Raw genomic sequence first — 25841 nt, 5'->3', positions numbered from 1 at the left:
TTTTTATACCCTGGGGTTCTCATTTCAATAGGCACTGTACCCAGTGTCCCAGTGCAAGGTCTCAGACAGCTCTTGACTGGCACTAAATTCTTTTAACCACTACAGTCACTTTGTTCCCCATCTGCCCTGCCCTTAACTAGGTCTAATCTCTACTCACCAAGGACACATCCCACATTTCTCTGGGCCACTTTGTACCTGTTCTCACTGTAACTGAATAAATGTGAACAAGCACCTTGCCACAGCCTGGGTGTTAGGTAGGCTGCCTTGAAATTTCCTCTGCCAATCACCTTCCTTCCTTTGAAATTTGGCCTCACTCCTGTTTTTAGGATGCAGGGAAAACACAGCTAAGATTGGTACGGGGAGTCCACCAGAGAAAACCACTCAGATACAGTCTATAGCCAACTGGAAGTTTTTATTCCAGCCAGCTGGGACCATGCTTCAGTATTTGGGACCCAAGAATAAAGGACACTGGCTCACAGGGTTTAACATCAGTAGCCACATTACAGCTACGAAATATCAGTAAAGATAATCATATGGTTAAGGGTCAACACAACAAAGGGTCAAGGCACTAGGAAGGTTGAGAACCACTGCTTTACAGTATAGAGTGAGTTGTTTTTAAAGACAAGAATCATCCTGATAACTCAGCAGTCTGCATAGAGAAGTTTTGTGCAAGCAAGCAGTTTAAAAGCAGACTGCTGGAGGAGGTTCTGTGCAAACTGTAACAGAAGCTAAGTGACCTGGGCCTCTTGAGCTCTGGTTCCTAGAATAGAATAATTGTCCATGGGGCTTCCCATCCAAGAGATCAGATTCTGGCTAAATCTAAAATGGCCTCAGCAAGAGTCTGAGGTGGAGAAAAGCACACTGTGTCGCCCTGTCACAAGGGTGTGACGTGCAATGGTTGCCGGCTGAGTTTCTGATACGATCCTCGTTCACCTCTGGGATGAAGCTTCTTGAGCACTCTTGACTTGCTGCATTTCTTGGCGTTCTGGACTTCCGGTTCCCACCAGCATGGTCCTCTCAGCCCTGCTCACACCGTTCTAGGGCTAGTCTAGCTCAGTCTTTTCTCCTTAAAACTAGCTCTGGCTGGGGCTGGAGAGATGGCTCAGTGGTTAAGAGCAGCAACTGCTCTCCCAGAGGTCCTGAGTTCAGTTCCCAGCCACCACGAACGGGATCCAATGCCCTCTTCTTCTGGTGTGTCTGAAGACAGCGATGGTGTGCTTATATACATAAAATGAATCTTAAAACCAAAACCAACAAAACCTAGCTTTGAAGAACTACCTCATGGGCTGGCTTGTCACAGCAGTGGCCTCAGTTCATGATACTACTTTACTCTTTTGTTCTTGTGCTGCTGGGATCAGTTCCTGACAAGTAACAATGTAAGGGAAGTTAATTCTGTCTCGGGATTCAAGGGGACACAGTCTATAATGGTGGCAAGTGGTTCCAAGGCAGCAATAATGTGTGACCGCTGCTTGTTCACACAGTAGCTGAATAGGAAGCAGAAATAAATAGAAACCAAGCTGATCCGAATCTCACAATTTGCCCCCACCCCCAAATGACCCACTTGCTCCAGCAAGGCCTCATCTGTTAAAAGTCCCACCGTGACCAGTGTTCAGACGTATGGGCACGTCTCACATCTCACATTCAAATTGTCCCAGGGAAGCAGGGCTGCCACATCATTTGGATGTGTTGGAATAGCTTGTGCTTTTCCTACAGGCAACAGCAGGACGAACTGTGTGTACTGGAGCCTCCCTTTGTCTTGTGGGTGTGGCACGGGGAGGGAGGGTTATGCTTGAGTGATTTTTTCACTCTACTAATTGGAGGAGTACCAGCTTAATATTCTTTTTAAAAACGGCAAAGGAGATGAACCTAATGCCTCAAATCTTTGACTTCAGTGGATGCTTGAGATACAGCTACTTAACTGTATCAGCGTCCCAATGTACCTAGTCCTGGAAGCCCCGTTGTTTCCAGAGCCGTGTCCCGAGCTGTATCCCTCATGCCCACTCAGGGAAAGCAGTTGTGCACCCAAGAAGATACCAAGCATCTATCTGGTAGCTCCCTACGATGAGGAAGTACAGCTTCCTTGGCAGAGTCTGACTTTTTTTGGCCAGAGAGGGCAGGATATGGCCCGGGAACTTTATCCTTCCTTTGGGAAACCAAGGTACTTTTTCTTGCTAAAAGTGTCATCTTCAAATCACTTGGGTCTCAAAAGCCAGGTGTAGTGGCACAGCACTTGGGAGACAGGTAGGCAGGCGGGATCTCTGAGTTCGAGGCCGGCCTGGGTTAAATAAGTTTTAGGACACCGAGCTCTACATAGTGGTGGCCTCAAGGTTCACGATCTGCACAGCCAATCACGAGGAGCGTGCCAAGCACAAGGAGATGTTTCATTCAGGAACGATCCACAATGGGCCATTCGCTCTCGCAGGATTTTTCAAGTCTAAAGAAGGGCCACAGGGCGAGCTGCGGCGTCGGAAGGGGAGGGTGAGGCCGGCCGACAAGATGCTGGAACCCGAGCTCCTTCAGCCGGGGCCGTGACACCCGCGAGCGTGAGATGAACAGCGGCGAGCCTCTGTCTGACACACCCCGGCGCGCCACGTCACCCGCGCGCGTCCCGGATGCACTTGTGGCTGCAGGCCGCGACCCGGAAGCAGCCGTGGGCGTCGGTGCGGGCGGGCGGGACCGGCGCGGATGTGGCGAGGCTGCTGAACGCAGGTTCCGCGGGATGGCGGGGACAGCGTTGAAGAGGCTGATGGCCGAGTATAAGCGTGAGTCAGGCGGCACCCGGGTTCCCGTCCTCTTCCCCGTAGCCGCCCGCGGCGTAGCCGAGCGTACTGGGCAGGGCGGGCTGCGGGAGCCCGCGTGCCGAAAGAAGGCCGGGCTGTCGCCGTCACCTGCGCTCCCCGGCCGGGTGCAGCGGGGCAGGCCCTGGGCGCAGAAGCGACCCGGGCCAGCGCCGCCACGGCCCTGCGATCGGGGCCTGGTCCCTGAGCCCCTGTGCGCATCTGCCCTCCGGACAGTTGATGCTGTGGGCCGAGTACCCGGTAATCCCTGTAAAGTAATCGTGAGGTCGGGGAGAGTTGGGGAGAAAGTTAAAAGGAAGCAAAATAAAGACTCAAACCTCCGGCCACGCTGCAGGTGCGAGTTGCTGGGGCAAAGTTTCTTAGACACTGGCTCCGGACCGTTTCCTTGGATCCGGATCTGTGTTTCTGTTTTGCTTTTTCAACCCTGTTTCTAGATTGAGAAACATCAATCCCTTTCATCTAAAAAGAAAAGAAAGAAAAAAAAAGGGAACAGCAGTTAGGCTCCCGGGACAGAGATTTAAGTTTTAGCCGCATCTACTTAAGGGTATTCACATTAGAGAAAATTTTATCCTCAAAAGCCTCAGCTCTGTGTCAGACAAAACGTATTGTCACTTAGTTTGAAGTTAGGTTGTGGTGAATCATCTCAGTGTGAGAAAGAATTTGGATTGAGAGGGAACCGAAAATAGGAAGGCTGGCGAGGAGCTCAGAGGGTTCACCGAGGAGAGGGCTCCACCTGCTGTGGCTGTTTGGAAGAGGAAAACGGGGCTGGGAGCTAAGAGTTGGCCCCAGTCTGGGACCAGTGTTACAGCCATATGGAACTGAGTTGTGCCAGCTACTTGAATGGACTTGGGTTGCAGCCCTGAAACGCCCAGCTGTCCTGGCTGGGCCCAGGCCGGCTGACACATGGAAACCATGAGGTCATCAATGGATATTGTTTAAGCCTGTGGCAGCAGTGAAAGAAATTCACCCAGCAGTACTAAGCATGAGGATCGAGGACCCCCCCCCCAATCCCCCCCCCCTTTCCTGAGCCCTTGGAATTCATTAAAAGTCCCAATGAGTGTTTTTCTTCTCTTATGGTGTAAAAGGTTTGTGTAGGTTTCTTTTCTTATGGTGTAAAAGGTCAGGTTACATACCTGACCATACTGTAGATTTAGAGGTGATATGACCTTGGGTGTGGTTTATTGTGTAACATAAATTTTATTACTTTGTGTTTGAGTGTTTTGATTACACGTAGGTAAGTGTGCCGTATGTGCGCCTGGTGCCAGTGGATGTCAGAAGATGACATCAGATCCCCTGGGACTGGAGTTACAGCTGGTTGTGAGCCTCTGTGTGGGTGCCAGACTAGAACCTGGATCTTCTGCAAGGACAGCCATCTCCAAGTCATCTCTTCAGCCCTGATGTTTTTTGGGCTCCCTGATTTTACAGGCAGTTGACTAACATGTAAAACGACTCGCTTGTGGTCATCACAAAAAGAGCCAAGCAAAGACAGACTGCTCCCAAGATGGCTGTCTTGTACAAGTGCAGTGTCCTGTGCAGAGAAGGAGACTGGATGCCCCACTCTGTCATTCTCCACCCTCTTCCCTTGGGACTGGGTCTGTCATTGAACCTGGAGCTCATCAATTGCTAGAATGGCCAGCCAGTTAGCCCCAGACATTTTCCTGTTCCCACCCTTGCCTTCAACTCAGGCTGCAGGCACCCATGGTAAATAAAGCCTGCCTCTTTTTCACAGGGGTGCCGATACTCGAACTTGGTTCCTCTGCAAGAGTCTTGTGTGTTCTTGAATTCTTGTCACATGTTCCCACAGCTTTTCTTCTAACTGTGACAGACAAAGGGCACAGTGGCCCAGGGCTTCTGTAACATTGTCACCACCCAGACAGCTCACCGTAGCTGAAACCGTCTCAGGGTTTGGAGGTAGAATTAGAACCGCAGCTGTGGTCTGGGCTGTACCCTAGGTAGGTGAGCGCTTGGGGAAGGTCTCTCCTGCCTCTCAGCTCTAGAGTGAGTGCTGGCTGCCTTGGGTTACTCGGCAGAGTTAGTGTAACTCCTACTTCTCCTGTCCCATCCTGTGGCCACCTTAGCCTGGGTGTGTTGGTATTCAGATTTTCCACTTGAAAAGTCAAGTCACTGGCTGAGGGCCCAATCTAGTCAGTATGTTCCAGACAGTGTTACCGTTCCCAATTTGGGGTAGACTTGAGCTTGTTTTAAAATTAGTTGTTTTTGTGTATTTGTGTTGGCAGGCGAGTGCCCCTGTGAATGTGCCGACATCAGGACACCTGGCATGAGTCACTTCTCCCTTCGGTCTGTGTGGATCCAGGGGATCTCGAGCTCAGCTTGTTAGACTTGGCAGAAAGTGTCTGTCCACTGAGGCTCCCTAGGCTTGAACGGAAGGCAGTACATCAGAACGGGAGCATGAACCAGAGCAAAGCTGTGAGCCAAAACATTCCTCTCTGTAAGGTGTCTGTCTCAGGCACTTTGTTACAGTAACGGTCCGGTGTCCATGAGGCCCTGCTTGCAGAACAGAGCATGACAGTGGCCTAGAGTGCCAGCCTATCTCTGGGCAGCGCACAGTTTTCCCTTGTTTGTCTTAATAGAAACTATACAGTGTATGTTTCTTGTTTGCTTTGCCCTGGAACCTCTTACCTAGCCTCCTGTCTCAGTTTCCTTTCTCTTGAAGCTTGTGACCACACTTCCCTCTCCTGGCTGAGCACATTTCTTTTTATGAATAAACCAGACTCTGTCTGTCCTGCTGCTTGTACACACTGAAGTCACTTGCATTTTGAGTCTTGTAAGTGCTGCGGCTGTGAGCTGTTTTGAAAATCTCTTGGTGCATAGGTGCGGGTTTGCATTGGGAACATATTCAGACCCAGGCAGCATCTGAGTGAGCAGCCAGCTTTACCAGATACGCCGAACTGTTTTTCATTGTGGCTTTTCTGGTGTGTGTCATGGCCCATCACAGCTGGGCATCCTGGTGCTTAGGCTTTTCACTTACGTATTAGGCTTTCGGGTCTTCACCTTGTCTGGTACGTGTTCGATGGTATGCTGTGGTTTGGACTGTGTGTCAGTGATTATGAGTGAGGCGGCAGCATCCTTTCACGTACGCAAAAGGCTGTCTCTGCCTTTTTTGCCAAATGGCTGTCTCTGGCAGGCTTTACACAGGGCTGACTTTTTCTTGCTGGACTGTAGGATCCTGTATGTTCGAGTGTGTCACATCCATGCTGTGAATAATAGCAGCTTTGAAATGCCCTGCCCTGGGTCCCCTCTCTCCCCTCCCCTCCCTTCTCCTCCCTGCCCCTCCTAGGGAGTACCGATCACTCACTGGAGTCTTGGTGCTTCCCTCCTCCGGGCTCTGCCCTCAGCAGTGTTGCCCTGGACCTGTCTGTGCTGCAGTGTCCCCTTACCCTTACGGCAGCAAGTGACGAAATAGGACGGGGCAGTTACAACTGTTGTGTAAAAGTCCTGGCAGGGCTCGGCAGGCAGATTTCACTACAGTTCTCTAAATCGCCATTTTAAATGTACTGGTTGTTTACTTGTGGGAATTTCCACTGATGTTTTGATTATTTCCAGGGCTCTGTTGACCCTGAATCTTCACAGACAAGGGGGCAGTGGCAGCGTTCCTTTTCTATTTAGAGGTTTTCGTTTTATTCTGTGCATATGGTCTTTTGCCTGTGCGAATGTCTGTGTACCAAGCGCATGCCTGGTGTCTGCAGAGGCCAGAGGAGGGAGTTGGATCTCCTGGAACTGAAGTTGTGAGTGGGTGCTGGGAACTGAACCTGGTCTTCTGGAACAGCATCTCCCCAGCCCAGCGGTGCTTTTTTTAGAGTGGAGTCAGCCCATTGCATGGTCCGGCTGCACCGTTTAAACATTTACTTCCTGATGACCACTGGGATGTTGCCAACTTTTGTCTGTGCCAACAAGATCTGCTGTGAACATCGTGTTCTTGTCTCTGTGGAATCCCATTTTCGAAATGTCGGGCTAGTGTGAGAGGAACTGCCTAGCTGTTCGGTGTATCTCTCTAGTCTACCAGTTCCCACCGCTCAGCCCCTTCCATTGTTTTTCACCGCAGGGTTTCTCCATGTACTTACCTGACCTGGAACTCGCCCAGTAGACCTTGCTTACCCGAGGCCTCAGCGGGGACGCGGGCGGTTGGATTAGGACCTAGTGGCCTTACTTGAGATGTAGTTTCTTCACCTGGTTGTCTCCTCAGTGTCCAGTGGCTTCCTGTGCAGTGTGTAGAACACACTGATGTGACCTCCGGATGGTCCTGGTCTCCCATTGTAGACCTTGGGGCTCTCATATTGTTTTAGCTTCTTGAAGGAGTAACTCTGCAGCCATCTTTGTTTTTACCAGTCAAGGCTTCTAGAAATGGGATCACCAAGTTTGAGAACAATTTATATTCTGTACGTGCAGTGGCTATTTAATCTACTTTTGAGAAAAGTTTTTTTTTTTTTTACAAAATCACCACTTTCAGGGAATGGTCTTTGAAAGTTTCTGATATGGTTAGTAATTATTTCTCTGCTGAAACCTGTATTTATCACTGAATACGGAACTGTGGTTTTGTGTGTGCACATTGTTCTGAAGCCTGCCTGATGTTGACTGCAGTTCGTCCCTGACCAGCAGGGGTCACTGCTGGATAGCAAAGTGGGTGAAATGGCCGCGCAGATAGCCTAGGTCTCTATTGCCAGTCCGGAGCTGCAGGCTTGAGGAAACAGTGTCCCAGGCACGGTCCAAAGGGAACTCCCACAAAACAAACAGCTCAGCTGCATTTTGCCCCAGGTGCTCTTTGTTCACAGCATCGGGCCTTTCCCCCCACTCCCTCGTTTCAGCAGCTCAGAATCTCTGCGTCCTTTGTTAAGTGTTATAATCAGAGGTCTAGACTCCAATGACTGCAAACTGCTTCTCTAACCGGTCTGTTCCTGTGAAGAGTCCCGAGGGACACTAGCTAACGGTTGCCAGCCAGTGCTCACAGCCTTCATGGTACCTGATGTCCGCTCCTCCCCTCCTTGAAGAGTGCACACATCTGACTGTACCAGTTCTCTTGTTCTCTCTGCTGGCTTTCTTCTTATCTCCCTGACGCTCTTATTCACTTAAAAAACCTTATTGTTGTTTCCATGAGTGTTTGCCTGCATGTGTTAAAGTACACACCTGAGTACAGTGTCCTCAGAGGCCAGAAAAGGGTGTTGGATCCCCCTGAAACTGGAGTTACAGATAGTTGTGAACTGCCGTGTGGGTGCTGGGAGCCAATCCTAGGCTCCTCCCTGTAAGAGCAGTGAATTCTCTTAGTCAGTGAGCCATCTCTCCAGCCCTTGTCCACTCCTCCTTCACTAGGTTCTGCTTAGATTGATTATGGTGTGTGCTGGGGGTGTGGAAGTGCCCAAGCTATGGCATTCATGTGGGAACCAGTTCTCTCCTCCATGTGTGGCCGTCAGACTTAGCGGCTGGAGAGGTCCCCTGCTGGACCTTTCCATAGTCTCACCCTCTGTTGTGTGTCTTTCAACTTACTCCTCTTTTCCTTTTTGGGGGTGATGGCTGGAAGCCCCCAACATTGTGTGGCATCGTTTTACCTTCGTCAGTTTTCCCACAGTCTAGCCAGCCCAGCCTGTGGTAATGGATTGCTTACCTTTATGAGAACAAAGTTGATTGCACACCAGGGTCTGCCTAGATGTACAGCCTCATGCTGTGGGGCCTTGAGTCCCTTCCAGAGTCCCTGTAGTTCCTGTGCTGACTGTGTCCACAGCCCCCTTTTCTTCCACTTTACCTTTCCACAGCTTATTAGGTAGAACTTACTGCAAGGGGCAGCAGGGTGGGCAGTGAGAAGTGCCCTGAAGCCTTTCAAAGTAAAATTAAGGTTTGTTCTGTGAAATCAAAGACAGCCTCAATCATCTCGTATGTTCCTGTTAGAGCGTCCGTGCCTCTCTGGTCTCTCTTAAGAGTTTCACTGTGCAAGACTCACGCTCTGTCTGCACGTGTAGAAACTAGTTCAGGATGGATGGATGCTGACCTCAGCAACTTTGACCAGCTCCTCGTTTCTTACTGGCTTTCAGTTTCTTTGGATGATCTATTTCCGATCTTTGTGTCTGGTCCTTTTGCCTTAATCTTACTTGGCAGAGATTTATTAATGTTTTGGTTTCTCAGAGACCATCATTTGGCTCTGTAGGTCTTTTGTATCTTCAGCAGAGTGCATTGTGCCCTGGCTTTCTTACTGTGTTCTGACTTGTCCTAATGTGGCTGCTCCTTCTTCCATTCCCCATTTCCAAATGTGTCCACAGGCTACATTCGTCTGATGGTCATTACCACAGCAGTATTTGATATGAGTAACTTTATTAAGCAGATGTTCACTTAGGCATGGGGGTGCGAATACAAACATTTCTCATTTGAGAGGCAGAGGCCAGAGGGTAGCTGCACGTTTGAGGCCAGCCTGGGACATAATGAGTCCAGGCCAGTCCAGGTTGCATAGTGATACTAAGCCTTTCCCCCTCCTATTTCTGGATTTCAGAGTTCAAAAGCAGGCAGTGGGAAGGCTGTGGGTGGCCCACACTGTGGTAACTGTAGTGGTTTGAGCACAGGGTCAAGCAGCTACCTGTTTCTGTAATGACTCTGGGGTCACATACCCTGTGTCACACACTACCTCATTCCCCCACCTCTTATGAAGACCCTGTTCCTCCCCACCCCACTTCTGCTACCCTGCTTTCAACCCTTGACTCTGAGGAACACCCCGAGATCAGAACACGACATAGGTGAAGACCATGATGCCGGGAGCTGGCATGCCACTGCCGCAGAGTTTGCACTGGTCTGGAGCAGGACTGGCCTGGGGTAGCTGTGCTGCTGGAGTGGGCACTGGAGTGGGCTCGTCGGCCATTGTCTGAGCTGCAGGGTGGTGGCACAGCTAGTTCCTCCCTAGAGAGGGGTCAGTCTCCCTGCAACCTGAGCATGGCCTCATCTTTCTGCCCTGTCACATTCAGAGGTTTGTGCCAACTCTTAAAACGCTAGGAAATGCCATTTAATTAGAAAATATCCTGTTTTAGATCTGTGAGCATTGTCAGAAGAGCTGGCAGGAACACTTTGGGGGGCAGTCCACCCCTTTATTTCCACTTCTCACTGTGTAAAGAGCTGCTCAGAGCCATGTTGTTTTCAGGCCTGGACACTCATTTGGGGACCATGAGGTATCTCTTGGAAGACGTGTCTCCTATAATTTGTAGTTTATGATTCACAGAAGTGCTTTGCTAAGTGACAATGGAACACACATTCTGTTTGGTAATGGCTGTGTGTTGTTTTTACCTTTATAGAATTAACCCTGAATCCTCCAGAAGGAATTGTAGCAGGTAAGGAGCTTGGGTAATTTTATTATGGTTTTCTTCCAGTTGCCAAAGCTGTCTTCTAATTAAGATGTGGTAATTTTTCTTTCTCTGTAGGCCCCATGAATGAAGAGAATTTTTTTGAATGGGAGGCATTGATCATGTAAGTTAATTATGTGATTATATATATTTTTTGATGCTTTACTGGGAACTAGACATCAGAATCTCTGAATGTTGAACTCTTGACTGTTGACCAGGCTCAAGTGGGCCTTATAGCTTTTAGGTATCCGTGGGCAGAAGCCAGGCCAGCGTGGATTCAAAGTATAGCATTGCCTTAGAACCAATAAAAATTTAGTTGTGAATATTAGTTCTATGTAGTTTCAAAATAGTTTAAAATTTTTTTAAATTTAGTTTTGTTTTTTGTTTTTCAAGACAGGGTTTCTCTGTGTAGCCCTGGCTGTCCTGGAACTTGCTCTGCAGACCAGGCTGGCTTTGAACCTGCTTCTGCCTCCTGAGTGCTAGGATTAAAGGTGTGCACCACGAGCACCCAGCCTAGATGGTGATTTTAGTCTGTGCTGCTCTCGGGAAGAACAGCTCAGCCCTGTGCTCTCACCTCATGGACACACAGTGGGTGCTTCTGTGTCCCCAGCTAGGGTCTCTCCCCAGAGTGCTGCTAGTGTGCTTTGATCCAGAGCAGTCATGACACTGTCCGCCTGGAGAGGGCACGTCCCGGGGGTGTCTGGAACTTGTGATTAGCCAGAAGTTGGGGTTCATATGACTCCATCGTTGAAGCAGCTCCCTAAAACACTGTACTCAACCTACAGTTTCCTATAGAGTGCTTTTGCTTTGTTTTTTTAAGTATCCGTGTGGGTACGTGTGTTTTGCCTACATGAGTGTCCATGTACAGATGTGTACCTGGTGCCTGTGAAGGTTAAAAGGGGTTATCAGTGTCTCTGGAACTGGAGTTAGACAGTTGTGAGCTGCCTGATGTGAGTGCTGGGAATTGAACCTGGGTCTTCTGTAAGAGCAGCAGGTGCTCTAACCTGCTGAACCATCTCTCCCCACGACCTGGAGAAAGCACAGCAGGCTTTATTCATGTTTCTCAGCCCTTACTGTCTGCTAGGTCACACTTCTAAGTTTTCTGGAGTCTTTGTGCAGTGTGGTACAGTTGTGCCTTGTGTCCTTGAGGAAGATGTCCCAAGTTTCCGGTGGATGCCAGAAACCTTGAGCTGTAACAATCACAAGAGCTAGTAAAATAGAAAAACTGGCTGGGTGTAATGGTACAAGCCTTTAACTTGAGAGGCCATGGGTACCTGCGTGTGAGGCCGGCCTGGTCTTCTCAGTGATTTCCAGGACAGCCTGGGCTGTATGAGAGACAAAGTCTCAAAAACAAAACAAAACAAAAAAAGTCAGCTAACCAACCACCCAAACAATGAACCAGACAAACCCCAGAAAATTTGATAATATTCTATAATAAATTTTTTAAATTTAGGAATAATTTCTGGAACTTGCTTATTACTGGATCACACTGGTGAAGCCAGACAAGAGGAATGGTTCTGCTGCTTTTCTGTGGGATGATAGAAGCCTGTAGCCAGGGCTGCCCCAAGTCAGGTCATTGCTGTGGGCCTGACAGGTGGAGCTCAGTTACTTTCCTTTCACTTTACAGTGCTGGGGATCAAACTGCGGGCCCCCAGCCATGCCCCCAGGCCTTGTTTGCTTTTAAAGAGGCAGGTGACCATGTGTGTGAACTGAAGCATATGATCATGTGACCATGTGTGTGAAGTGATGTGTGGCCTGTCTGTTTCATCTGTCATGTTCTGTGTCAACACAGACACACCTGCACTTGCTCATATGCCATCAGAGCGGCACGCCTGCCGTAAGAGCAGCGGTTGTTAGGCCTGCGGAGGTCAGGGCACCCGGTGAGTCTGTAATATCTAGACGGTGTTGGCTCATATGTGTCCATAGTAGATGGGTTTAGAAGCTTATTAAAGAACAGCTAAGCTCTCTAGTATGGATTTTTAAAAGTGCAAGTGCATTGTTAAGAGTCTATTGAGTTAACTATTACTAATTTTATATAAACAGTATAAAGTTAAATATTTTGAAAACCTGTCTTAAAAAGTAATTAGAACTGATTTTTGGGAGAGCACGTTTGTGTTTGAATAAGGCTTTTGCGTTAGAATGGAATTCCCCTGCTTCAAGATCTAGTGACTTTGTGGGTTTGGTCCTGTTCCAGACCCTTCACAAACAAGAGGCCGGTTACAAATGTTCTTAGAACATCTATCAAGGAATTAACTGTCCTCCTCTGGGTTTGTCTCACCCTGCTGTTTTGGCAGAGAGCTGGCTGGGCTTTATTCTTTGGTGAGTGGGGGCCTCTCCTTCAGATTCTGGCTGGTTTCTAGGGCCTCCTGTGTCCCTGGTATTTTTAGATGTCATGGAAGCCTGGTACTTAGGACTGGCTTTGCCGTTGCCCCCCTGCCTCCTGTGCAGGCCGAGCACTGAGGCAGGCTTTGATGCCTGGGTCCTCCTGTGTAGATGGAGGCTTGTTGCTAGTTGTATCACCATGTTTTCATCATGGTGACAAATGCCAGACACAGCAATGTACTGTTTGTGAGAGCCTGCGTGAGATGAAGCAGCTTCCTCATGGTGGCCAGGACGCAGAAAGGGAGGCCTAGTTAGGGACAAGACACATCTTCAGAGGTACCTGACACCTCAGGACCTATTTCCTCCAGCCCTCTAACAGCCTGCTCAGTGCTCATATTTACTTCACCCTGGGACGAAGCCAGAGCCCTAGTGACGCTGCCAGCCGGGACCACATTTTCAGTACAGAGGTGCTTGGGGGACATGTTGGGTTTCCTGGAGCTGGTGTTGCAGATGGTTGTGAACTGCCCAATGTGAGTTCTTGGAGCTGAACTCAGTCCTGCAGGAACAGCAAGTGTTCCTAATCACTGGGCCACCTTTTAGCTGCTTTAGCGGTTTCCTTCAGTGGACCATGCTTTAGTATCATACATAACCAACGGGTAGAGGCTTTCTTTCCTACTTCCTTATAAACTTAGTAACTGTATTAGTTACCTTTCCACTGCTCTGATAAAATACCCAACAAAAGTAAGTTAGGAAAGAAAGGGCTGACAGGCCATGGCTGCACACGCCTTTGCCTTCAATCCCAGCACCCAGGAGGTAGAGGCCAGCCTGTCTGCAGAGCAGGTTCTAGGACAGCGGAGAGGGAGGGGGGATTATGTTCTGCTCACAGTCCAGAAGCAGGGAGGGGTGAGTGCTCATGTGAAGCGTTTTGTCTCTGTGTGTGTGTGTGTGTATTGCATGTGATGCAGTGGAGGCCAGGGGACGTGGTTTTCTTGGGACTGGAGTTAGGGTGGTGGATAGTCACCATATGGATGCTGGGAATTAAACTGGGTCCAGCGAGAGCAGCCAGTGCTCTAAACCACTGAGCATCTATCTCTGGCCTTTAACACCGTTTTTATTTGGACAGCAGTTAGGGTGGCTCTTCCCATTTCAGTTAGCCTGATCCAGGTGAACCCTCCCAAGCAGACACAGGTTTACCTTCTAGGTAGTTACAGATTTTGTCAGGTTGACAATGAGTGCTGGCTACCCCAGTAGCTTGTAGCTCTCTCTACACCTCTATAGTTTTGTATGGAGAACTGAGGAGTCAGCCTTCATTCACTCTTTGCCTGTGGCTGTCCACATGCCTCAGAGTCTCTGTTGAATTTCCCCATTGAGTAAGTAATCTTGGTGTCTTTGTCAGAGCGTGATGCCAGGCCTTAGTTTTGGACGTCCTCTGTGCCCATCCCTACACACGCACCTCACCGTCTGGTTGTTGTAGCTCCAGCCTTGTTCTTTTTGTTAGACTTCATGCTGTTCCACGTGTCCTGAATCTCCATTCACATGACATTTTCTGCAGTGTTCCTGTTGGGTTTTGTGGAGTCATCAGATGAGTTTGTAGGATGTTGCTGCTTGAGTAGCACTGTAAGTGTAGGTGTTTGTCTATTCGGGGTTTTCAGAATCTCAGCCTTGAGACCGTCATTCCCATCACTCACACACCACGGTACAATCTAAAGCTGCAGAGACGCAGTGCCTAGTGTTCCGGGGAAGGACAGGATGACAGAGGTGCTTGCCTTTTTCCTTACATATGTCTGTGTTCGCATACATTCCTGCATGAGTAAGGCCAGCATTTATCTTAGGTAAGTGAATGCTGTTACTCTATTAGGATTCACTGTGACGTTCTTAATAGTTGACAGACTTAGTGCCTTTCTAATACAGCAGGTGTGCTTAAGGTCTTTGTTTTGTTTTTTAAAGCAATATCTCTATTGAAAAAACATTAGGATGTGGCTGTAACTCCTTTGGATAGAGTTGACCTGAAATTGCGATGGAACAAACCCTGTTAGTTATTATCATGGTTCTAGCCATGGAAGACATTTTTGAATACCACAGGAGAAGCAGGGTGTCCCTATCTATCCAACTTGCTTGGACAGCAAAGGTGCATGTGGTCCCTTTTCTAGTCCCAGTTTCCTGTGAGGTGTCCTGTTGCTAACAAGGTGTTACATCCTGGGATCAGACAAGTTTCTGATGACCCCTGCTACCTAGCCAGCCAGTGTCATCAGCCTGGCATGGGGCTAGATGTATGCTGCATGCATCCCCTTGTTACATTTCTGGGCCCTGGTGAGGTAGGGGTTCAGAGGCAGAAGGTGTTAAACAGCCTGTAGCATCAGGAGGCTGCTCTGAACTTCTGCCTTCCAGGCACAGGGTTCACCTTGCAGCATCTAAAAGTGAAAGGTAAGCTCCGGCTGGAGTTCCTCGAGTTCCTCCCTTACAAGGGTGTTGCTGGTGTGGTCTGAAGCAACTCTGGAGGACGGGCTGAGGGCTGGGGCAGGAGTTGGGCCATTGTCTTCCGCACGTGTTTCTCTCACAGACAAAGAGGCACCAGAGATTGGTGTGTGCTTCAGGTAATTTCCTTTCTTGTTCTTTGGGGTGAGGATCTTTACTCCCAGAAGCAGGGAGCGAAATTTGTTCAAATGTTCTATTGGGCTGTTTCTCTGCTCTGGGGCAGGAAGCTTTGTTGTGGCATTTCCCACCTTTGCAGGCATGTCCCTGCATAGTTTACCACCTGCATACCTGGTCACATGGCAGGCGTGCTGGAAAAGAGAGAAACCCCAGTTTAAACCAGTAGTAAGCCTGAGTGTTCACAAACAGCTTTGCTATTTAAGATGTGGGCGCACTTGAGGAAATGTCGGGTCATGCTTCTGATGCTATGAACAACCCAGTAGACTTTTTTTTTTTTTTTTAATTTTAAAGAAAGCCCTATTATGAGAAACAAAGACCTGTTATCAAAGCATTGAGCAGATGCCACGGAGCTCATTCCAAGGACACTACCTATTTTTTTCTCACTCTAGACTCAGAGGTGCCAGGTATAATGAGGCCCTACAGGGTGTCTTCTCTTTCTCAGCTTGTGTATGGTTCTGTTTCTCCCTTTAAGACAGGATTTCTTTATTATGTGCTCCTGGCTGGCCTAGAATTCTCCATATAGACCAGGCTGGAGTTGAACTCACAGAGGTTTGCTTGCCTCTGCCTTCCAAGTGCTGGGCCTAGCTAGCCAGGTTACTTCCAGGATAGTGCCTTTGTTTATTCAGTGCAGCTTTAAGGACTGCATTGTGCACCCCACCCCCTTGCCTCAAGAGTAAAATAGCAGCAGGACCCTTGACCAGCTTTTTATGTTGAGTATCATAAAAGTTTTCGTAACAAAAAGTTTCATATGAAAATGTGCATGGCCCAATTCTCTATCAACCAGAGAGGCATTTGGGGACGGGTGTGGACCCCAGTGCAGAGCAGCCACTGTTTGGACACTTACCAAGTGTGACATGATGAAGCTGTTTCCTTCCGTTCCGATGTCACTCTGGTGCCCACTGGTTACCGTCCCCACATACTCTCCAATCACAGATTCCTAACGGGATCACAGCCTCCGTGTTCCTTGTGCATGCCTCCCACTGTTTAACCTCAGTGATAGCTCCTCGTCCATAAACTTCTTCAGTTTGGGGATGGGCTTTGCTCATGGGCTTTTCCTCAGTGGGCTCAGCACAGCAGTGAAGGAGTGAGCCCCCTTGACCCTCTTAATGCAAAAGGATGGGGAGTGCTCATAGGTGACAGTTACCCAGCCTTGGTGCTGGACTGACTGAGAGGAGGGAAAGCTTAGGGTCCATTTAGACCCTCACAGCAGGAGAGAGGAAGACTCAGCTAGACCACACCCTGTGAGGGCGGCCATGCTGCTACTTCCAGCACATCCTCTGCCCTGGCCTGGTGCCACAGCCCCAGGGGACTGGCAGGCCTTGTGTCATCCCTCCAAGCAGGAGAGCTAGTCACTGATGTTTTTGAAGTAGCACAGGATTGCTTTCTAGAGTCAAGGCTTGTCACTAAGAAAAACTTGGCTTAAAAGACACTGCATTGTTCTTTCGAAGCTCTGGGTGTGACTGCAAACAAAATTAAAGCTTTTTAAAATTTTGTCTTTCTCTCTTTTTCTTAATTGTGGTGATAAATAGCGCAGTTCGTATTTTACAGATCTGTATATTACTGATCCAAAATAAAATAACTTTATCAAAACTTTAAGCAGATTTGTACTGCTGTCTTTTTTAGAGGTGTTTCATCTGCGTGTGAGGTGTCTGTATATGTGTGTATGTGTGTGTGTACATATGTGTGTGTGCAAGTGCATATCTGCGCCACATGCATGTATATGGAGGCATTAGCCTAAGGACAGCTGTCTAGCTTGAGTTTTGGGACAGGGTTTCTCATCGGCCTGGGGCTGGCTGAGGCTGGCTGAGGCTGGCTGACCAGTAAGCCAGCGGGATTCCCCCTGGCTCCGCCTCTCCAGTGTCTGGGTCAGAATCTAGAACTGCCACTCTGCCTGTGCACATGTGATCCAAGGGTCAAGTCCTGGTGCTTGTACAACAAGCACTTTCAAGATTCAACTGTTTACTTCAACCCGGGTTGCTCCCCCCCAGAGTTAGTGTTTTTTTACTTTTTAAGTGTATCTGTGCATCTGTATGTATGTGTGCATGTGTGTCCTAAGTGCAAGTACCCACAGATGACAGAGTTGGGTCCTCCTGGCGCTGGAGTGCATGCGATCGATTACAAGCTCCCCGGTGCAGTGCTGAGAACCAGACCCCGTCCCTTGCAGGAGCTCAACAGCTGAGCCACGCCTCCCGTCCTAGCTCACCATGGGTTTTGGGACAAGATCTTGTGTAGACCAGGCTGCTCTAGACATTAGGCTCCACCACATCCAGATAAGTTTGTGCTTTGAAAGAATCTTTTCTAGTGAGCAAAGGATTAACATGCATCCTGTCTGTGGAAATCCTGTAGGGAGGTCTTTCTGTCCTAGACCTGCTTACACAGGGAAACAGAGCTCTTTATCTTTTTAAGCATATATTTGAATTAAAAAAAAAATTTTTTTTTTTTTTTGTATGCTGGTTTCCAACTTTAAATCCCCCTGCGTCTGCCTGGAGAGTGTAGGTGTTAAGTCAAGTGTGCCGCCCTGCAGACAGTGTGAACAGTGCAGGGTTTGTTTCTACTGCTGTGCCAGCTGTTCCGAAATGCTCTCACCCACACTAGTGCAGGAAGCTTACAGCCAGCACCTCTGCCTTACTGAGTTTATGTGGTGGACAGTGTCTTCTGAACTGCTGACGTGGGTCACATTAATAAGGTCTGGAAGGGCGGGGTGGGTTTCTGGCAGCATCCCACCTGCTCCTGTTTCTCCACCTTCAGGGGTCTCAGTCGGTATCCCAGTCTCTAGGGCTTCTGTAATGGCTTGGTCCACTTCTGCGATTTGCATATTAGGACATGGCTGGAGCAGATTGGAGTCTTAGGATCCGGTGGGGTTGCTGCGGCCTTAGGCTGCCGTGCATTGAGTGTGAGCTGAGGATCACATGTGTGCCCTATCTGTTCTAAAAGTCACACGTCTTAGACATATTTCAAAATTTAAAATATCCTTTGAAATATTACTCCACTCCTCATCTGTGTGTAGAGACTCTTCTTGATTACGATCTGCCAAAATTCATACCTCGAATCCTCCTAGGAGCTGGACCTTATGCCCGCAGTCACCTCTGTAGGACCTGCAGTCACCTTGAGTCTCTATGGTGCAGTTGCCGTGCAAAGCTCTGCGGCCGAGCTTCAGGCTGTTTGCAGCTCAGGCTGAAATGGACCAAAATGGACTCTCCAGGGAGAGCAAAGGAAGCTGCAGTCCTTTAGATTTCCCATGGGCCGTTTTAGGCCACGATAGCATCCCTCTCCCACGTCTAAGTTGTGGCTAGCATTGCAATTGTCTCTCTTCTGATTTGCAGGGGCCCTGAAGACACTTGCTTTGAGTTTGGTGTTTTTCCCGCCATCCTGAGTTTCCCACTTGACTACCCCTTGAGCCCTCCGAAAATGAGGTTCACCTGTGAGATGTTCCACCCCAACAGTAAGTATGTCTAACTGCACTTGGCACTGCACTGTTTAGAAGGGGCAGGGAGGGCCTGAGGCTCACGGCTGCAGCCTCTCTGCAGCGGTTCTTAGCTCTAAACTGTGAGTGAGTTACTGTGTGAGCACCAGGAGCACCGCTTTGAAGGTCAGCTTAGTGCAAAGGGGGAAACGTATGGACGTAACACCGGCTGTTTGGCCCAGCCGTCCTGTGTTGATGGGTTTACTTTCATTCTCAGGCCTTGAGTGCTTTGTGTCCTTCATTGGCCTTTGTCACAGAATCATTTCTAATGGTGGAAACTGGAATTGGGCTAGAGATGGCTCAGTGGCTTAGAGCACTTGCGGCTCTTGCAGAGGACCCACATTAGGTTCCCAGCACCCATATTGCTCACAGCTGAGGCTGCAGGAATCTGATACCGTCTGCTGGCCTCTCTGGAACCAGGCTGCCTTGGGGTACACAGACATACACACAGCATGCTGTTGAGTCATGCACATTAAAAAGCGGAGCCAGCCCAGTGGTCCTACAGCAGAGTAGAGGCAATCTGTAGTCAGCCTGGGTGTAGACACTGAGGACATGTTAGACATCCCTAGAGGCACCGTTTCTGTCACTCAGGTTTGGGACGGGAACACAAGTGCTGTGGAAAATGGGAGAATACTCACTCATACTCTGAGTTCCGTCTCTGTGTCTGGAAGGGGGCACCATAATACTGTCAGTGACTGTTCCTTCATTGGGATTAGGAGTTTTCTTTCTTCCTTTTACTGGTAGGTATTATACATAAGAGAAATTTGATGGAGGCTTTATATTACTCAGGATGGCCTTGACCTCCTGACCTTCCTGTCTCTGTCTCCCAAGTGCTGAGTTTCATGCTTCTGTGCCCAAGCCAAACTTACATAAGAGAAATGGACAGTGTGTTATATTTTGAATGATGGTATTTGGGATAATGTTCCTTCTTGCAAATGTTTTTCATTGCCATTAGTAATCCTGATCTTTCTGCCTATGGAGCGGAAATTCAAGTAGGGTATTCTATTTTGTAAAAATAAAACATTTTTATTAGGTTTTATTTTATATGTATGGGTGGTTTGCCTGTATGTATGTCTGGGTAACAGACAGAAGCCAGAAGCCTGAGTCAGACCCCCCTGGGATTAGACTTAAGGATGATTCTGAGCTATCATGTGGGTGCTGGGAACCAAACTCTGGTTTCTGGAAGAGCAGGCAACACTTAACTTCTAAGCTGCCTCTCCAGCCCAAATGGATGCCTTTGTATTTTGTGAAAATAATTTTGATCCAGATCTGGTGCTAAGTTCCCCGCCACCCCCCTTCTCAGGACTTAAGGGGTTCAGCTGCCTTGCCTCTGCTCTAGCTACAGGGACATGGATTTGGTGATGGGGGTGGCTCTGCAGGCCCCGTGAAGGATCTTGATCTCTGGGAACCTGAGAAGGGGTTTTTCTATACATCTTTCACTTCCTCTTTTAGGTGATAATGCTCAGAGAAATATGTAACAAGGTAGAATCCAGTTGTGACTGCTCAGTGCTGGACAGACCTGGTCCTACGCCCCCCTTGTCAGGGACCATAGGACCTGATGAGTCCGTGACAGGTCTAGTCTGCTGCTGGCAGGCCTCTCTGGGATCTGTGCCAACAGGAAACTCCTGTTTCAGCTGTGCAAACATCTGGGCCTCGGTCTGTGGAGCTTCCCCACACAGCGACCCCGTCTCTGGGCTCACATGGTTGCCTCTGACTTTTGCAGTCTATCCTGACGGGAGAGTCTGCATCTCCATCCTGCATGCCCCAGGGGATGATCCCATGGGCTATGAGAGCAGTGCCGAGCGGTGGAGCCCAGTGCAGAGTGTGGAGAAGATCCTGCTTTCTGTGGTGAGCATGCTGGCAGGTGAGCCTATGCGGTCTGTTTCCTGTCGTGGTACTAGGCCTATTCTTTGCCAAGTGTGAGCAAAGGCCCAGGATTATAGACATGTAAGACGTGCTGGTATATTCTCAGGTTGTTGGCTGCAGTTTACTAGTTTTTCATCTTTGGCATTTTGATTTATTGGGGCCCCACTGTGTGTCACAGTGCAGAGAGGTATGATGCACACAGATACCCCAGTGTGAGGTGCCTTCAAAAGCTTACAAACCCAGCCGTAGTAACTGGCCAGAGTGTAACCCTGACCTGCAGAAGTGCTGCTCTTGGCTACTTTGGAATGAGTTAGGACACTACGAGTTGACAAGGGAGGAGGAGGCATTTGGGGCTGCGGATCAACTGACCAGGGCCAGAAACCCTGGGACTGAGCCTCGTGGGCAGCCTGGGAGCTACCTTGGATGCCATTCCTCAGTTGTGCCTTAGCAGGACCATCATGTGGAGCTGGTGGGTGCCGGGATTGGGATAGGAGCAAAGCACTGTGCTCAGTCTGGTGTTCAGACACTTGGACACTCCTGGCCCAGGGAATGGGCACATTTAGAGGGGCTGAAGGATGCAGACCCTCAAAGCCCTCAGCTGATGTGTGAGGACTTGTATAGCTGACCTGAGCTTGGCTGTAGTGTCTGGGGAGGTGCAGAAGGAGCAGGATTCAGACGAGAGAAGTTTGGGGTATGTGGAAGAAAAGGGGATCCTGTCCCCCTAAGGGGCTGCCCCAGGTTGCTGGTGGGGAAGGGCTGCATTAGCAGAAGGCCCTGGTTTGTGTTGGAAGTCCACTTTCCTACTCACAGTGACCCTGGAGATGAAATGGGGGTCAGGCTGTTCACCCTGTTGTTCACAGCCCCCTCTCTTCTCAGAGCCCAACGATGAGAGTGGAGCAAACGTAGATGCTTCCAAGATGTGGCGGGACGACCGTGAGCAGTTCTACAAGATCGCCAAGCAGATCGTACAGAAGTCTCTGGGGCTCTGAGGCTACACCGTGCGCACACTGAGCAGTCTAGTGCTGCCATGCCAACACCAGCACAGGCAGCTGCAGAGCCACGGTCCCCATTGTTTCTTCCTTTCCACCCCAGACAGGCGGCTCCCTGAGATCATGACTGGAATATGACAGCTACTGCGCTGCAAAAAGACTCCTCCTGCCGCGCCTCAGGGAGGGCCCAGGCTGTCCTCACTACCTCTCCCAGCCATGGCTCCTCAGCTCTGCTCCTTCCTGCGGTACTGAGGACCTGTCCTGTCGTCCGCCAGGGACTGGATACCGATGCTGCTCCTTCTGAGGACATGGGGCCTTGGAAAAAGCAGTGCAGGCTTGTCGTCCCTGCCTCTTGGTCCCCAGGTGTCCCAGGAAGCATTCTGAGCTTCTTTTAACACTTTGCATTTAGAAGTCTAGGTTGCCTTTGGCATGGTGACAGAGGCTTACTGTGTGCATCACAGACGACACCGTAGCCCCTTCCAGGGGGTGCTTTGTAAATGGGTTCATGAGAATAGGGAACATGTGTTGGCAAGACTGCTGCTTTTTCTGCTTGCATCTGTGTCTGAGTTACTGGTGCACACTAGAGCAGGCGGGACTGCCCGAGCCTCAGTGTGGGGCTCCTCTGGGGTCTCTGCATAAACATCGTGGCTGCACCACGTTTTAGCTCTTGGATCAAATTGTTCTTTGCTGTCAGGGTTGGAAGGGAATCTGCCACTAGGTGCTCTGCAGAGGTGGGCCTTCTGAACTGGATGGGCTGGGAAGCTGCTGTGGTGCAGGCCACGGGTGGAGGGTGTCTGACAGCAGGACCCTCTGAGCGACAGTGCCCGAGCAGACCCCACAAGCAATAACGAATCTGTGGTGTAAGTGGATGCTTGGCCTTTTCTAAACAGGTTACATTTAAACACGAGTTTCTATTTTTAAGATGCAGCTTCTCTGGGGGTGCACAGCAGATCTCACTGCGCACTGTCTGCTCTGTCCCACATGTCAGTGGCCAGCATGCATGCTTCATGGTGTTAGCAGTTCCCAGCTCTGGGGCTCCGGGTGGGCACCTCTGGGGACCTTGTGCTTTCTTTCGGGGGAGTCCGGTCCATTTGAAATGTAACAGTCTGGTGTTGGGAGGTGCAGAAGGGAATTGTACCGAAATAGTATTTGTAGGCCACTGAGGTGACACCCTCTCTGTAAGGAAGTGGTCTGTGTGGGGAGGTGTCCACACACAGAGTGGTCACGGGGCATGTTGCCATCCTCGGGCCTCCCTGGCAAGTGGGGGAGGAAGAGAGGCAGTCTCTTTACAAAACAAAGTATTTTTATTCATTTGTATTTATTAAATGAAAAAAAAAAAGAATTCTCTGGTGTCCGTCTTCTGAGGTGGACTTTAATTGCTGTTAAATAAAATTGTGTGCCTGTCCTCACAAGGTTATGTGGTGCTTGCTTGTAATCTTCGGGAACCTCATGTTTCCTTCTCTCTCCTGTGTTCTTTCCTGCTTTCCCTGCTCCCTCCAGGACTGAAGGTCCTCTCCTCGGGCTGGTGGCAGGGCTCAGGAGCCCGTGAACTTGGATGTGACATTTGTGTGTTTGGTGACAACCTCTTAACTGCGTGGAACAGTTTTGTGAGCAAGGTGGTCTGAGGTGGTGGCCAGCAGCATCGGATGGTGCTCTGCTTCCGCCTCACACAGCTCATTCTGCCTTCACCTCACCACAGGCTCTCACGGGACTCACTAGTCCAGGCTGGATTTGAACTAGATCTGCCTGCCTCTGTCCCTTGAATACTGGTATCAAAGTTGTGCATCCCCACAAGGCCTCAGCTTATTCCTGAAGTGCTGCCTCAAAGCTGCAGGCACTGTTGAACCTGACTCAGAATCCAGGTATTTGACGAGCCCAGTGATTCCAGTAATTTCTACTCAGTTCTCAGGCGAGGCACCACCAGCAGCCATGCCTTATTCCTGATTTGATATCTGTGGAGGGGTGAGTGCTTACTGGTGACTTGGTTGGGATGTGTCACAGATACAATCTACAGTGCACGGCTGCCTGTGGATGCTCACGCCCACGAATTGGAGGCTTTGGAGGCTGCCTAGAAGGGCTGAGATAGTACTGTTCTGGAAACCCTGTCCTGTAGGGACAGTGGGGTGGGGGGGTGTAACATGGATTACCATGGTTGGGATGAGGTAGTCTGGTGGCCTGGACTCTTAGAAGAACAGCTGTCTGTGCTGGCAGGATGGCAGCCTCTGTCCGATGGTGTGGCTTGGTTCTGGCTGAGTGGTGTAGGGCCAGAGGTACCTGCAAACTGTGACCCACACTGGGGAGGGTTCACACAGTGTGGGCCTCCTTACAGAGGCAGGAACCTAGGCATCCACCTGCGCAGAGCACTGCTGTCTTGTCCCAGTTATCTGGTGGCATCAGGAGGAACCAGTATACATTAAGGGGGAGGAAACCCTGCAAGTTCACCCCATTTGACAGAAGCCACAGCCCCTGGCTCTATATTGGGCACCAAGGAAATGTGTCCCTTTTTGAAGGGCATAACTTACTCCTTTGCTCATTTCCCATATGGCTTGACATTAGGGCGGCTGCCTTTGTGTTATTCTTAGCCACACTGCGTGATCCTTCCCTTGTTCCCCACACAGCAGTCCCCACTGCTTCTACTAGGCCCCTGACCCCAGCCTCAGTACCTTCTGTCACCGGCTGCTGTTGGCAAAGGCTGGCTGCCCAAGTGTCTATGATGAAGGCCACTGTCTATCTTCTGCCACCTCCCTTCTGTTTCTGGGAGTCCAAGGAGGCTGCTAACTCCCTTCTAGCTGCTTGGGGAAGGGCACTCTGTGGAGGGTCTGATGCTTGATTCTGGGACCTTTCTCCTCTTGCCGGCCCTGCCTCCCCACTCTCACCGGGTAGAAAAGGGCCTGCTCACCTGTTCCACCTCATTCCTGCTTCTTGGTGGCCACGATGCCTTCTGTTGTGGATCATCAGAATTCCTGCCTGTGAATTAAGGGCACAACAGCTTGTGGGTGGGTAGTGGCTGTTGGCTATCCCCAGGGAAATGAGGGCCACAAGGCTAAAGAACCAGCTCTGTAAATTCCCAGTGTCATGTGACCTTCAGTGGATGTGGCAGGTGGGTCAGGGATTCAGGCCTGCCATGGCATCCTTTGTTCTGGAACAGAGTTGGGTTGGGGTAAAGACTAAACGGGGACCCTGGGTGTCTGCTGTGGCTTCCAGTCTGTGTAGCTCTCTCCATCCCTCCCCAGGGCTCTGTGACAGTGGGAAGTGGAGAAGCATCACCACCTGAGGGCCAGGGTTCCTGGAAAGGGAGCATCCTTGTTAGAGGGTAGGAGGGATGATGGCTGCAACCAGACAAGGTGGGGTGATGGGCCTGCTGCATCTGACTGCTGACAAGGCTGACAACTTGGCACCCCAAGCAAAGGTTGGTACAGACATGGTATCGGGTGGCCACTGCTCCGTTTGCATCGGGTGCAGGCAAGGCAGGTTGTAGAGGGGGGCATGCCTGAAGCCGGAAGCCCCGTTGAGGTGCTGAGTAAGGACACTGGTTTGGGGCCTATGTCCTTGTGGGATGCCACAGATCCGGACACGTTCAGACAGTCCCATAGCCACTTGCTCGGGTTGTGGAGAGCACGCAGGACCTGCTTATGATCATGAGGAAGGACTCCAGGGAAGAGAAGATCACCTTGTGATCTGCCTCTGATGGGCACAGGCTGAGTGGTAACCTCTGGTTGGGGTCCCCTGCTTTTCAGTAGCTGCCCCATGCTGCTGGCTCAGTGCGAGGTGGTTGGGGTAGCCTGGTGCTCTACCTAGTGGATGGCTGAGGTTAGCTCAGCAGCCTCTCTGGGAGGTTGTTTTAACTAGTCTGGAAGTGAGAGTGAAGGCTGCGCCATCCAGCACCCCGGCCACTACCTGCCTGGCCATCCGGGGAAGGACTAGCTGCTGGCTTTCTCTAAAGAAGCCGTTCTGCCCATCTTCTCAAGGACCATCTCCTGCCTCAGGACCTTCTGGGCCTGAGTCTTCCACCGTCTTATTTTCCAAACACCCTGAGTGGCAGTGGGGACTGTGTGTCTCCAGGGTGGTAAGGGGGTGTCATGGTGTTCCATCCCTCGGTCACCCGAAGCGTGTTGCAAACAGTCAACGTCGAGGTTCCCGTGTATCCCCCTCCCCTGTGGCCTCAGGGGTGGGGGCCGTAGAGCTCTCACATCCTGGAATAATCTGCACAGCTCACAATGGGCACAGCCCAACTGTGCCTAGGCGTAGAGCGGCATTCTGTGGCTCCAGGACTCCCGTCTTGCTCAGGGCTGGTGGAGAGAAGCTGGGTAGTGGCAGCTCCTTTCAAGTTGTGTGTGTGCCCTTTAGCTTTCTGGCAGAGGACCTGACACGGGCGGGCTTGGGTGGAGGCAGAGACAGGCAGGACCATCTTTTGCTAGCA

The 25841-nt window shown here is 50.1% G+C and overlaps 1 protein-coding gene across 3 annotated transcripts; it reads left to right on the top strand.

The window, feature by feature from the left end:
• Positions 1-2643: 2643 nt before the first annotated feature.
• UBE2G2 (ubiquitin conjugating enzyme E2 G2) lies at positions 2644-22827 on the top strand. 3 transcript variants are annotated; one of them, XM_080937766.1, is made up of 6 exons: positions 2644-2762; positions 10082-10117; positions 10208-10253; positions 18427-18545; positions 20290-20430; positions 21309-22827. In XM_080937766.1, the coding sequence occupies exons 1-6, from the start codon at positions 2720-2722 to the stop codon at positions 21419-21421; spliced, it is 498 nt and encodes a 165-aa protein (XP_080793892.1). In that variant the 5' UTR covers positions 2644-2719; the 3' UTR covers positions 21422-22827. The 3 variants fall into 3 exon arrangements, with proteins under 3 accessions (XP_080793892.1, XP_080793894.1, XP_080793893.1); XM_080937768.1 differs by lacking the exon at positions 2644-2762 and adding an exon at positions 2826-3038; XM_080937767.1 differs by lacking the exon at positions 2644-2762 and adding an exon at positions 5142-5225.
• Positions 22828-25841: the final 3014 nt, after the last annotated feature.

The sequence above is a fragment of the Micromys minutus genome (assembly GCF_963924665.1).
Source record: "Micromys minutus genome assembly, chromosome: 25".
NCBI classification, from domain to species: domain Eukaryota; kingdom Metazoa; phylum Chordata; class Mammalia; order Rodentia; family Muridae; genus Micromys; species Micromys minutus.
This window is presented reverse-complemented; position numbering and strand designations above follow the sequence as displayed.